The sequence below is a fragment of the Lycium ferocissimum genome, chromosome 1 (assembly GCF_029784015.1).
Source record: "Lycium ferocissimum isolate CSIRO_LF1 chromosome 1, AGI_CSIRO_Lferr_CH_V1, whole genome shotgun sequence".
NCBI classification, from domain to species: Eukaryota; Viridiplantae; Streptophyta; class Magnoliopsida; order Solanales; family Solanaceae; genus Lycium; species Lycium ferocissimum.
In genome coordinates, this window is record NC_081342.1 from 14538096 (window position 1) to 14550999 (window position 12904).

The 12904-nt window shown below is 34.6% G+C and overlaps 2 protein-coding genes across 2 annotated transcripts; both read right to left on the reverse strand.

Moving 5' to 3' along the window:
• On the reverse strand, positions 1 to 5545 carry LOC132049451 (xanthotoxin 5-hydroxylase CYP82C4-like). Its single transcript, XM_059440263.1, has 2 exons — positions 4438 to 5545; positions 1 to 814 (listed from the first exon to the last, which is right to left on the reverse strand). The coding sequence occupies exons 1-2, from the start codon at positions 5428 to 5430 to the stop codon at positions 182 to 184; spliced, it is 1626 nt and encodes a 541-aa protein (XP_059296246.1). The 5' UTR covers positions 5431 to 5545; the 3' UTR covers positions 1 to 181.
• A 3150-nt stretch (positions 5546 to 8695) lies between these two features.
• LOC132062330 (uncharacterized mitochondrial protein AtMg00810-like) lies at positions 8696 to 9244 on the reverse strand. Its single transcript, XM_059454919.1, has one exon. The coding sequence runs from the start codon at positions 9242 to 9244 to the stop codon at positions 8696 to 8698; it is 549 nt and encodes a 182-aa protein (XP_059310902.1).
• Positions 9245 to 12904: the final 3660 nt, after the last annotated feature.

Genomic DNA, 12904 nt, shown 5'->3' on the forward strand with positions numbered 1-12904 from the left:
CGAAGAGTACATTTTTTGTAATTTAAAAACATAAAAGTCTTATTTATAAATACAAGGCATCAATGACTTATCCCAAAATTAAACATTTTGGTTCTGATATCACACTTCATACTGCATTATCCTTTTATACTGAAATAAACACACAAAGATACTAGTACTACTTATTTGATAGTTTACTTGCTCAAAGACTTTGGTAGAGTTCCACAGCCAGCCTGGGAGAAAGAAGTGGTTGAAGAGGCTTCAATTTAGGCAAGGCAATGCCCAAATCCTCACTTAGATCAACCGGTTCCTCCCCTGGCATCGAAATATTGAATCCATGAAGTAATCTTGCTAGTGTCAAATGCACCACCTGGGTGCCAAACATCAAACCAGGACACATTCTTCTTCCAGAGCTAAACGGAATATACTCAAAACTCTGTCCTCTAAAATTGATATTCGCGTGTTCCTTCATAAACCACCTCTCCGGTTTAAACTCATCCGGATCCTCCCAGATTCGCGGGTCTCTTTGAAGCTTCCATAAGTTGACAGTCAAACGAGTGCCTTTTCGAATATGATACTTACCTACGAAACAGTCTTCGGTGGCCTCTCGAGGCCCTGATAAAGGACCAGGTGGGTAAAGACGTAAGGTTTCTTTTATTATGGCTTGTAAATATGGGAGGTTCTTGATGTCTGATTCTTCAACCCATCTGTTTCTTCCTACGTGCTCATCTAGCTCGTTCTGGGCTAATTTCAATGAGCGAGTGTCGTTCATTAGCAGAGACAGTGCCCATATTAATGCGTCTGCGGTGGTCTCTGAGGCCGTCATGATAAGTATCTGATTAGCCAATTCGCAAATGAATAATAAGATGTTAGCCAGGTGATTGGAAATTTGAAATAACAACTAGCCATTTTAATAAATTGAAAGATGATATGCTTTATAAAAGATAACTCCTTCAGCACTATATTGCGAATACAATTTTGAATATCCATTTTTTAAGAAAAAGAAATGAATCTATTTATATGTCCGGTTTAAGTCTAAAGTACGTAGGACAAACTAATTTTCAAACAACATAAAAAAGATTCAGGTTTTCGGACGGATGGACCGATGGAGTTGCCCATAGTCTAATTTAGCTGATACTTACAATGGTATAAATTAAAACAAGATAAACTATCCTGTTCCATCGTATATCAATATGCTATGAATATAATTCTACTAGAAAAACTCAAATTACATGAGAATTTTTCTGGGGATTATACAAGAAAATTTGCAGGTAATTAAGTTTCCTGCGAATTTTCCTGCCAAAAAGAATCCGAAGGAAAAACCTTCGTGGATAATTATTAACTGTGAATTTAAAAATCCCAAGGAAAGTTAAATGAAGATTAAAAATCCCTAGGTAATTAATTACACGCGGATTTTTTCATAAGAAATTCTAAAAAATCGCATGAAATTTTTGGCAAAAATTTGGAAAAAATGAAATTTTCTTGGGGATTTTCATAAGGATTATATTAAGCTTCACATATGTCACTTTGTGATAGAAATTTATCGCCCTTCCTTGCAAGAACTTGCAAGAACAAAAGCCCACAAAACACCTGCAGAGTAGTTTTGCACCAAAGCATTATATTGTGCGGAAGTTCCCAATACTCAACCCGATGTGGGACGAGTTTGTCTAGTCATTGTACTTTCTCTCTTAAGTTTTTTTATTTCACTAATTTTTTGTCTTTATTATTTTTTTGTTTGTTTGAGGAAAGATGCATTAAAAAAGTATTTGACAAATCAAATAAAAACTTTATTTCAAGTTAAAGTAAGTGGATCAAATTACGGCTACATAACTTATAATTATAAAATATTCTTAGTCATTTTTACAAAAGTTCCATTTAGTATATACGGGGAATGACAAATTTCATTCATTTCTTAGATGAAAAGTGACGTAATTAACAAGGATTAAATACGTGATTTTGTAATTGGTAAAAATAAAAAAAAGTCCCGCCAATTCTAATCATGGATGCAGATTAATAACCTGCTTGACCAAGCTTTTGTAAGGCCAAAACTCAAAAGTGCTTGTTTTTTTTCTTCCCAAAGAGTGAAGTGTTTGGCCAAGCTTTTAGGAGAAAATAAGTGATTTTGGGGAAATAGAAAAAGCTGGTTTTTATAAGCTAATAAAGATAATTTTTCCCCAAAATCACTTTTGAAAAAATACAATTAGAAGCACTTTGTAAAAGTTTGGTCAAATACTAATTGCTGCTCAAAAGTATCTTTTAAATTAATTGGCTGAACACAAACTGTTTCTCAACAAAAATACTCTTTTTGAAAAGCACTTTAAAAAAAAAAAACACTTTATAGAATGAGTTGGTTTTAGAAATTTATATCACTACAAGAAAAAAAAAAATTTGGCAACAATTTTTTTTATTTTTGTTGCTGTAGATTGATTATTGTTGCAAAAAGTACTTTTGGCAACAATTTTTTTTTGTTACATAGACTTTTCCTAACCGCTGTTATTGCAACAACGCGCAACAACTTTTTTTGTTGTTGCCAAAAGTACTTTTTGCAACAATAATCAATACTATGGCAACAAAAAAGTTCATTTGCCAACAAGAAAACTAAGTTATTGCCAAATATTAAATTTTTTGTTGCCATGTCTATGCTTTCTTGTAGTGTTAGCCAAACAATCAATAAGTCACTTCAATATTGCAACTAAAAAGTTAATCAAGAAATAGTTTTGGAAATAAAATCATAAAATCACTTGATACATAAGTGTCAATACAAATGTTTACAAACTAATATCACCTTAGCAACATATATACTATAATTGAATTCCATCATTTCAAATATATGTGAACAAATAACATGAGTAGAATAAGATAGTTAAATATTTGTTACATCATATATATTAATAACAAATGTAACTTATTTGCTTCTCGACTTAAGAATTAAACTTAAATTGTTCAACAATGCATATTTAGTATATTTTATGATGATATTAGCTGAAAAATGTTAAATGTTATCATATCGTTTTTCTTTGTTATACTTTTATATTAGTCATATTAAATTCTTGATTATTAAAAAAATTATTACAATTATTTTCTTATTGAATTGGCTCGAAACAAAAAGTAGTAACCAACCCTTCCATCCAAACCATATATCACATCGAGGGATCAACATTTTAACTATATTTACCTAAATCAGAGCAATAAAATTCATAGGTAATTTTTTAGGTAATACAATCCACGGGTAAATCCCCAACTAAAATTGCAGCAACAAAATCCTTAGGTAATTTCGCAGGTAATAGAATTTTTAGGTAAATTTTCAAGAAATAATCCCCAGCAAAAATTGCAGAAACAAAATCCCTAGGTAATAAAATCCCTAATTAAATCCCCAAGAAATAATCCCCTACTAAAATCACAGCAACAAAATTTCCATGTAATTCCGCATGTAATAAAATCCTCAGATAAATTCCCAAGAAATAATCCCTAGCTAAATTCACAGCAACAAAATCCCCAAGAAATTTCTTAGATAATAAACTCGCCAGGTAAATCCCCAAGAAATAATCCCCAGGTAAATTTGCAAGTACCATTATCTGGGGATTTTCCTAGAGGTTCTCAAAGCAAATAAAAGTTTTTATATTTTTTGTTGTTTACTTGCGGAATTGCCTAGGAATATGATACTTGGGGATTATTTTCCCATAAATATCCCCATGTAATATTTTGGCGCTAAGTGACGCTAAATTTACTTGCGAAATTATCGAAGGAAATCGTATCCTCAGGTAAAAATTCTAGAAATTAGGAATTTTTAGATTTTCGCATGAAGATCCTCCAGGAATTACCTGAGGAAAAAATTCCCAGGTAATAATTACCCACAAAGGTTTTTAATTTGGATTCTTTTTGGCATGAAAATTCGCAGGAAACTTAATTACCTGCGAAATTTCTTGTATAATCCCCAAAAAAATCCCCATGTAATTTGAGTTTTTCTAGTAGCATCCTTATTTATGTGGTATTATTTAACTAGATACAACTTTTCCTTTTTAAAAGAATTTTTTTGAAACTTATGATTTGAAACAAACATTTAATTAAACATTTGTGTGACTATAAATCATCTAATTAAATGTAAAATAAAAAATTTAATTGTATCGAAATATGACATTCTTTTCATAACAGACTAAAAAGAAAGTGTGCCCAATAAAGGGAGAGATTGAGAGTACTTCATCTTTCTCAGAATTTTAGTTTTACATAGAGCATAATTGGTAGTCGATTTTATCAGTGCCCAATATAATGTCCTATCCAGATTAATTTTGTTCTATCTAAAAAATTTGGTCCCGTTTTTTTCTTGCATATATTTGGCTAAAGAACAACACATTGGACAGAGGGAATGGTATGTGAACTAGGTGACTTTTCAAAACAAAGAATTACGTAAAAGAAATTTCACAACATATATTAGTGATAAAGCGACAAATAACAGCTTACCAACGTTGTTGCCTTGATAATGGCATCACGGTTGTATCCAGACTCCATGGTTTCCTCAGGTAGAGTCGAAAGCATCACATCGATAAAATCAGATTGGTCTCCAGTTGAATTTATAATATCACAATCTTTTCTTTTCTGGATGTGTTCTTTTAACCAGCTATCAAATACACTATCAACTTCTTTAAAGGTCTGTTTCATGGCTTTAATGTGTCCACCAATATCCATCCATTCAAGTGACGGAATTGCATCGGAAACAATGAAAGTTCCAAGGAGTAACAACGCTTTCTTTATTGATTTTATGAATTGTATTTCCTCTGTTCCACTCTTCTCATTTACGCTGCCTGAAAAATATCGCTTCCCAGCAAGCATTCTGATGATTATATTAAACGTTATGTGCTCAAACCAGCTACTCAGGTTCACTTGTGCAGGAAAATCGTTACTATTATTACTAAAAGTTGAGTAGTACAATTCTTTAATACAACAATTCACTTCTGATGTACGGACATGTTTTAGTTTCTCAAGTTGAGTGCTGGTTAAAAGTTCAAGAGTTACCATTTTACGAATGTCACGCCAGTATGGTCCGTAAGGTGCAAAAGCAAAAACTTTGCCGTTGTAAAAGTACTTGCTTAATGCCATACTTGGTCGAGTTGCAAATATTTTGTCATTGTCATTTGTGAAGCAGTTTTTAACCATTTCCCAACTGCTAACAACAAGAGCTGGACGGGCTCCAAGTTGAAGTTGAAAAATGGGTCCATATTTATCAGCCATGAGACCAAGGGTTCGACAGACGGGAAGTTGCCCGTTAAGTAGATGGAGATGACCTATGATAGGCCACGAGCCTGGAACCTTAGGTGCACCAATAGCTGATATAGTAGTACTATTACTCTTTGCATTATGGGCGCTTGATCTGTTTCTAATTTTGTATTTGCGAGCAACAAAAAAGGCTAAGAACAAAGGAACAAATAGTGCTAGGAGTTGAGAAAGAAAATGCATATTGACTAATGTAGAGCTAGCTAGTAGTGCATGGGAATATTTTGTTGTTAAAAGTATGAGATCAGATAAGCGTATTTATAATTGAACTGAGGGTTCAAGGGGCTAGAAGCTTTAGAAATTTTTTGTGGCCTAAAATTGAAAGAGGTACCAATCTGGGACCATGACCTAAACAACTAGTACTGTGGGGATGAATTTAACTGAAGTACATGAATATAGCCGCCGGGGTATGGCTTTTTTTATTTTCCCCATGGCTTAATTTTTACTGCATTCTTTAAATTCAAATTGACTTTAATTTTGATCTCCAAAATTATATATCACTCCTTCCAGCCGTTTTACTTGTCCTCCTTATTAAAATTAGATGATCCAAAAATAGTTTGCATTTTAGAAAATGAATTTATAAGTAATTAGTAGTATTAGTTTTCAAATTACCTTTTTAATTAATGATTTTAAACAGTTGATTTCTCAAAATAAAAAAACTTTGAAATGGTTAAGTTATTTTATCCGAACTTTTGGAAGGTAGTCCGACAAAAGGAGCACAAGGACAGCATTGATTGTTGCCTCTTCCATCTGTCACATCCGTTACATTGGGAAAATTTTGAGAGGTTTCTGCCTCGTCACAAAAAAGGATCCAGACGTTTTGATTTTTAGTTTAGCTGCAAACTGCGTCACGTAATCAAGCAAGCCGCCTTGTGAATGACATGTTTTTGTTACTGTTTAACCTTAAAATGTAGAACAGTTAAATTTATATGAGATGTCAAAGATATGTGACTAAATTCAATTAAGGATTTAAATAACGAGATATATGAGGAAAACGGATAAATAATCAAATCTAACCAAGTGCTGGATACGTATGACTTCGGGCTAGGAAACCGAGGTCGATATCCTTTCGTTACAACCTATCACGAGGCACAAATAAAATGAAACTCAAGAACAGATGTGAACTGATTTAATAAATTTTTATGATTGTTGATATGAACTATTTCTCTCCTTATTGTTGCCAACCCCTTTCATGAATGAAGACCTCCTTTTTATATAGTAGAGGAGTTTCAAACTTAGTAAAATTCTAAATAAAGCAAGTAAATCTGGTGACAGCTGCATCGCCGAGATCGACGCCGAAATAGCGGATATTTCGGTCTTCTGTTAATGGCAGTCAATCGCCCTTCCTTTATCGCCTCGTACTGGCCCGAGCTCGAGACCTCGTTTCCGGTGAGATGGTCGTGTTGCACCCCAAAGATAACCATGACGACGGGAAACCGAGCGTGCTTATATCCTCGGCTTTACCCGTATACAGTTACCTTTTTATTTGTGAGTCACATTACTAAAACATGATCTGTATGTTAACACTATCTCCCATTAAATATCCATTTATAAGCAAGTACTTCCTCTTACTCGTAATTCTAGTGTCCCAAAAAGCTTTGATAGTCAATTTTACTGATTTTCAATCTTATATAGTAGTAAGTACCAGTGAATTTGTTCGTGTTTCCCGCAACCATAAAAGGTATATATATATATATCGGAAAAGGCTCAAATATGCCATCCAACTATCGGAAATGGCTTATTTATGCCACTCGTCAATAGTTTGGCTCATTTATGCCATCGAACTATAGGAAATGACTCATTTATGCCATCGAACTCTAGGAAATGGCTCATTTATGCCACTCATCAATAGTTTGACTCATTTATGCCATCACCCGTTAATAAAAATAACTCATCTATGCCATATTTCAGTAAAGCTGGTTTTACAATACCACATATGACACGTGGCCTCCAACTAGATTATGGTTGTGGGTGGGTAAGGTGTATGGGTCGGATATTTTATTAATTTGGTATTTAAAATTGGGCTGGTTTAATTAAACGACGTAGACCTCTAATTGGAGGCCACGTGTCATATTTGGTATTATAAAACTGGTGTTAATAAAAAATGGCATGGATGAGTCATTTTGGTAACGAGTGATGGCATAAATGAGTCAAAATATTGATAAGTGGCATAAATGAGCCATTTCCTATAGTTCGATGGCATAAATGAGCCATTTCCTATAATTCGATGGCATAAATGAGCCAAACTATTGACGAGTGGCATAAATGAGGCATATTTGAGCCATATATATATATATATATATATATATATATATATATATATATATATATATATATATATATATATATATATATATATATATATATATAGTTTCTGGACACGCGTGTCCCATATAAATCAACACAAGTTTTGTAAAATGGTACATTACATGCAATAGTAGAATATATGTGTAATGAGCAATTGAAAATCCGAAAGGGAAAGTACAAGCTCAAATTAATGAACAATCATCCTATTCAATTTGAATGACTTGGATTCTCGAATGTAAATTCAGTAGCTAGCGTCTGAACGTGCAAAGTTGTTGCATAGTGAAATGATTCAGAACTCAATATGAGTTCATCAAGAATCAAGCAAAAAGAAGAGAAAAGAAGAGAAGGAGAGAAGAAGGAAGAAGAGGCAATTAGCCGAGATAAGAGAAATAGACGTATTCAGTGCAGAGTATGAATTAACTTGTGTTTACAATGAGTAGGATTCATATATATATATATATATATATAAAATACACACAATGTGATGAATCCCTAATCTACATAATGAACAACTTGGAAGTTGTTAACTAACTAACTAACTTGACTTCTAATTACCTTATAACTAACTTAACTAATATTGTGAAAACTGTGTATTTATTGTATTTGCAAAACTACCCTTTAGTGTATTACTGTATTTACAAACTACCCTTCAGTCTTTAATCTTCATTTCTTTCAACACTCCCCTCAACTTAGGTGCCTTGAATATGTTTAACACACCTAACTTGGAAACAAGATGCTGATGTTGAGGTTTTACAAGTCATTTAGTTAAGATGTCTGCGGGTTGGTCTTTGGTTGACATGTAAATAGGCTACATAAATCCTTGTTGAGTTTTTTCTCTAATGAAGTGTCAATCTATCTCAATATGCTTTGTCCTCTCATGGAAGATTGGATTTGCTTCTATTTGTATTGTTGATTTACTGTCACTGTAGATATTGACAGGCAGTTTAACTTCAACTTCTAGTTCTTTGAGTAATCCCAATAGCCATGTGAGTTCTGAAACTGTTGTTGTCATACTCCTATACTCAGCCTTTGCAGAACTTCTGGAAATAGTTGTTTACTTCTTGGATTTTGAGGATACTAATGATTCTCCTAGTTTGATAAGGAATCCTGACACAGATCTTCTAGTGTGTGTGCAGGCTGACTAATCAGCATCACAAAATGCTGTTACTTCTTGAATTGGTTTGTTGGAAATCAACACTCCTTGTCCTGGCTGATTCTTAATGTATCTAACAATTCTTGTAGCTGGTTCCATGTGTGACTTCTTTGGTTGTTGAAGATATTGACTCAAGGTTTGCACACTAAAGGCAATATCTAGTCTTGTAACTGTAAGATGTAGTAATTTTCCTATCAGTCTTTGGTATGAGCCTACATCTGATAGTAGTGGTTCTTTTGCATTGTTACCCTTTAATTGTTTTGCATTGTTGTTCTTCAGATAGTCATTATATTCCTTTGTTGTCAGCTTCACATTGATGTCAATTGGAGTACATATTGGCCTAGCAGCTGACAGTCCCAACTCTGAGATGAGTTCTAATGAGTATTTTCTTTGGTGCATCAAAATTCCTTCCTTTGATCTAGCAAATTCTATTCCTAGAAAGTACTTCAATTCCCCTAGGTCCTTCATTTTGAATATTTGTTGTAGTTCACTCTTGCTTTCTTCAATCATTTTTAGACTATCACCAGTAACCAACATGTCATCCACATATACTAGGATGATTACAGTTCCTTTATCTACCTTTCTTGTAAACAGGTTGATATGATCCCAACACGCTCAAGACTGTTGACACCCGATTTTGTCCCGCCCCTTTTCCGAAATTTTTATTTGCGAATAGTCATGTATATTTTTCCACAATTATTTGCCTTCTATTAATATAGTCGTCTACTATTATTAATATTGATATTTATTATTATCATTATTATCATTATCTTTTATTATTATTAATATTATATTATTTATTATTATTATTACTGTTATTATTTTATTATGCTGCAAGCACTTAATGTTATGATTATTAGTATTATTCTAATTGCCGTCTTAATATTATTATTATTATTGTTGCTATTATTTTTTCATCATACGGCAAGCACTTAATACTATAATCGCGATAGTCGTTTTCAACATTTTGTTTTTCGTCTTATGCAAGACGCATCGCATTTATTTTATACAATTAAACCATAGCATTTGTTTACTTTCAAACCTTATAAATATTATCGCATCATATAGTTTTCACTACCACGTAATTACTAGTAATTATACTTGGCATTGCATAATTTGTTCGCTTAAGCACTTGTTAGTATATAATGTCTTAAGGGATGTAAATCATTATTTGAAGCCCACGAATTAAAGGGTACCAGTCCATTTTTTTAGGCCCAAAACCGGACCCAACCTCAGCCCAAATATGCTTACCCATTTCAGCCCTTTCCATTCCTTCCAACACCAAAAAAACGCAAAACCTAATCCAAAAAACCAGCAGCCGATAGCACCTCCCTCTCTCTCTCTGTTCCATTTTCAGACCAGTGTCAGCCGCGGTTCAGCCAAACCCAGGCTTTGCCTATACCATTTTCACGCAAACGTGTACCCGCGCCTGCTCGCTCACGTGCTCTGTTGAAGACCTTCCCATCCTCGCCTCAAAACACGCTATAATCTTCAAAGACAAAAATGATCGAACCATTTCGGGTAAGGTCCAGGTCGAGCCACGTGAAAATCTGCTCAAGTCCGTATGCAGATTTGCAGTTCCTTTGACCCGTTTTCAAACACTAGTCGATGAAAAATCCCGCCTAAAAAATGGCGAATCTGGAAAAAAAAACCTACGGGTATCCTATAAATCTGAGCATTTTAGAGTCGAAGGGAGGCTCTCTCTTTCGGCCGACTTCCCCTTCAAAACTTAAAAATCTGCCAGTTCATACTAGTTTATCCCTAAAAGATTAGTTTTCAAAATTATTTTCACTTTTTAGATCTCACTCCATTTTTAGTTGTGGAGGAGATTCGTTTGGTTTTAGTCGTGCCACTCCGATCCTGAGCAAGTTCGGATTGCGTCGGATCGAAGACCCCGCACCAGTTCGCTGCACTTGGAAAAGGTAGTCGTTCTACCTTTTAGCTATTTTCTTTAATTTCTGATTTGTTTGTGTGTTCATTAGCTTAGTTTAGCTATGTGTTAATAGGTTATTCACATGTTTGTGTTAGTTAATAGTTTATACATGCTTAGTTAGCTTAGTTTAACTATTCGCCTACACAAACATATTTATTTTATCCTATTTTATTGCTGTTAATTAGTAGTAGTGTTAGCATAATTACCTGTTAGTTTAGTTTAATCATTTATGTGTTATGTGTGTATTCACTTAGATTGTTTCTGTTCTATTAGGTAAATGTGGTTTGGTGTGAGAGCATTTTGTAGCTCAACCTAATCCCTGTTTCGTATGCTTATAGGCTCTAGTCAGTCTCAAATCATGTCTAATCTTGTATTTTTTTGCTAACTGTGGTTTTTTTTTTAGTCCAGTTTAGTTTCTTTTCCAACTGAGCATGAGTTGAATCATTTTTTTTTTATGTCATAGGCATGCCTATAACTCTTGTTTAGTCTAAATAGTCTTAGATAAATACAACTTTGTTGCTGACTCAACTTGTGTGATAAGCATGTTCCTTTAAGCCTGTGTCATTTTAAATTTACGATTGTGACCAAGAATGTATGCTTGCCCTGTTAAGAGTTAGTTGAGGTTTCATTTTACAGTAACATCTAAGTGTGGTTTCGAATCTGGCTGCTAAATGGGGGATTAGTTTAAGTTCTTGTATATCATTGGCTTAATGGGTGATCTTGTTATCGGTCTTGTTAATCTGGAACCATGACAAATAATCCTCATGATAGGTAGGTGAAACCATAGGTAAAGATTAAGTATGTGAAAATCTTTTTTGAATCATGTTGTTGACCCCGTTAAGTTGTTCACGGCCGAAATTGTTACCCTACCCTGTAATAGCTTATGTTTCCTTTTATTTGGCATTTTGAAGAATCATGTTTGGGGTTCATTTGAGCGAAATCATTGTATAGAAGGTCCTAGCGACCCCTGTGTCTTGTCCGAGATTTGGAAGTTACTGGTTTATTTGATCACACTATTGGTCCGTTATTCACATGATTTAGAGCGCTCAACATGTTAATATAAGCTATCTGTGGTTGTTTGTGTCTAGTTTCCAACTCAAAATGTGTTCATTTATCCCATGTGATCCAAGCATGTGGTAGTATTCGATGCTTTTCTGTTTTGTCCTCTTTTGTCCTCTCAAGGCAGGAGACTATCCAGAAGGCATAACCAGTGTTCAGAAGAGAACATTTCGAAGATTAGCAAACCACTTTTTCCTAAATGGAGAAATCCTTTATAGGAGGACTCGCATTTAGGATTGCTAAGGTGTGTTGATGCCAAAGAAGCGGTCAAGTTGATTGAAGAAGTGCATGGCGGTACGTGTGGACCTCACATGAATAGTTTTACTCTGGCTAAGAAAATTTTACGAGCCGGCTATTTCTGGATGACTATGAAAACAAATTGTATTCGTTTTGTGCAAAAGTGTCACCAATGTCATATTCATGGTGATTTTGATTCGCGTCCCACCGAATGAGTTAAATGTGACAAGTTCTCCTTGGCCATTTGCAGCTTGGGGCATGGATGTCATTGGTCCTATCGAGCCGGCTGCGTCAAATGGACATAGGTTCATTTTGGTAGCCATAGACTACTTCACAAAATGGGTAGAAGCATCTTCGTACAAGTCAGTGATGAAGAAGGTAGTGGTAGACTTTGTTCGCAATAACATCATTTGTCGATTTGGAATCCCTGAGTCAATTATAACAGATAATGGAGCTAATCTTAATAGCGGTCTGATGCGGGAGATTTGCGAAACATTTAAGATTACCCACCGCAATTCCACCCCTTATCGACCTCGGATGAATGGAGCGGTTAGACGACCAACAAAAACATCAAGAGAATATTGCGGAAGATGATTAATAATTACAGACAATGGCACGAAAAATTGCCATTGGCCCTTCTCGGTTACCGCACCACTATTAGGACTTCAACTGGGGCAACGCCTTATCTTTTGGTCTATGGAACAGAGGCTGTGTTACCTGCAGAAGGAGAGATACCATCTTTGAGGATTATCCAAGAAGCTGAGTTGAGTGATGCCAAATGGATCCAAAGTCGATATGAACAATTGATGCTCATTGATGAAAAGAGAATGAATGCAGTTTGTCATGGACAGCTTTATCAGAACAGGATGGCCAAAGCTTTCAACAAGAAGGTAAGACCGAGACAATTCAAACCGGGGCAATTGGTGTTGAAGCGTATATTCCCACACCAAAATGAAGCTAAAGGAAAA

Excerpts from the sequence above, each read along its gene's own strand:
- LOC132049451 (XM_059440263.1), bottom strand. The coding sequence starts at position 5,430 with ATGCATTTTCTTTCTCAACTCCTAGCACTATTTGTTCCTTTGTTCTTA. Across the intron at positions 815-4,437 it reads TTATCAAGGCAACAACGTTG|ATACTTATCATGACGGCCTC; the intron begins GTAAGCTGTTAT and ends TTGGCTAATCAG.
- LOC132062330 (XM_059454919.1), bottom strand. The coding sequence starts at position 9,244 with ATGTTGGTTACTGGTGATAGTCTAAAAATGATTGAAGAAAGCAAGAGT.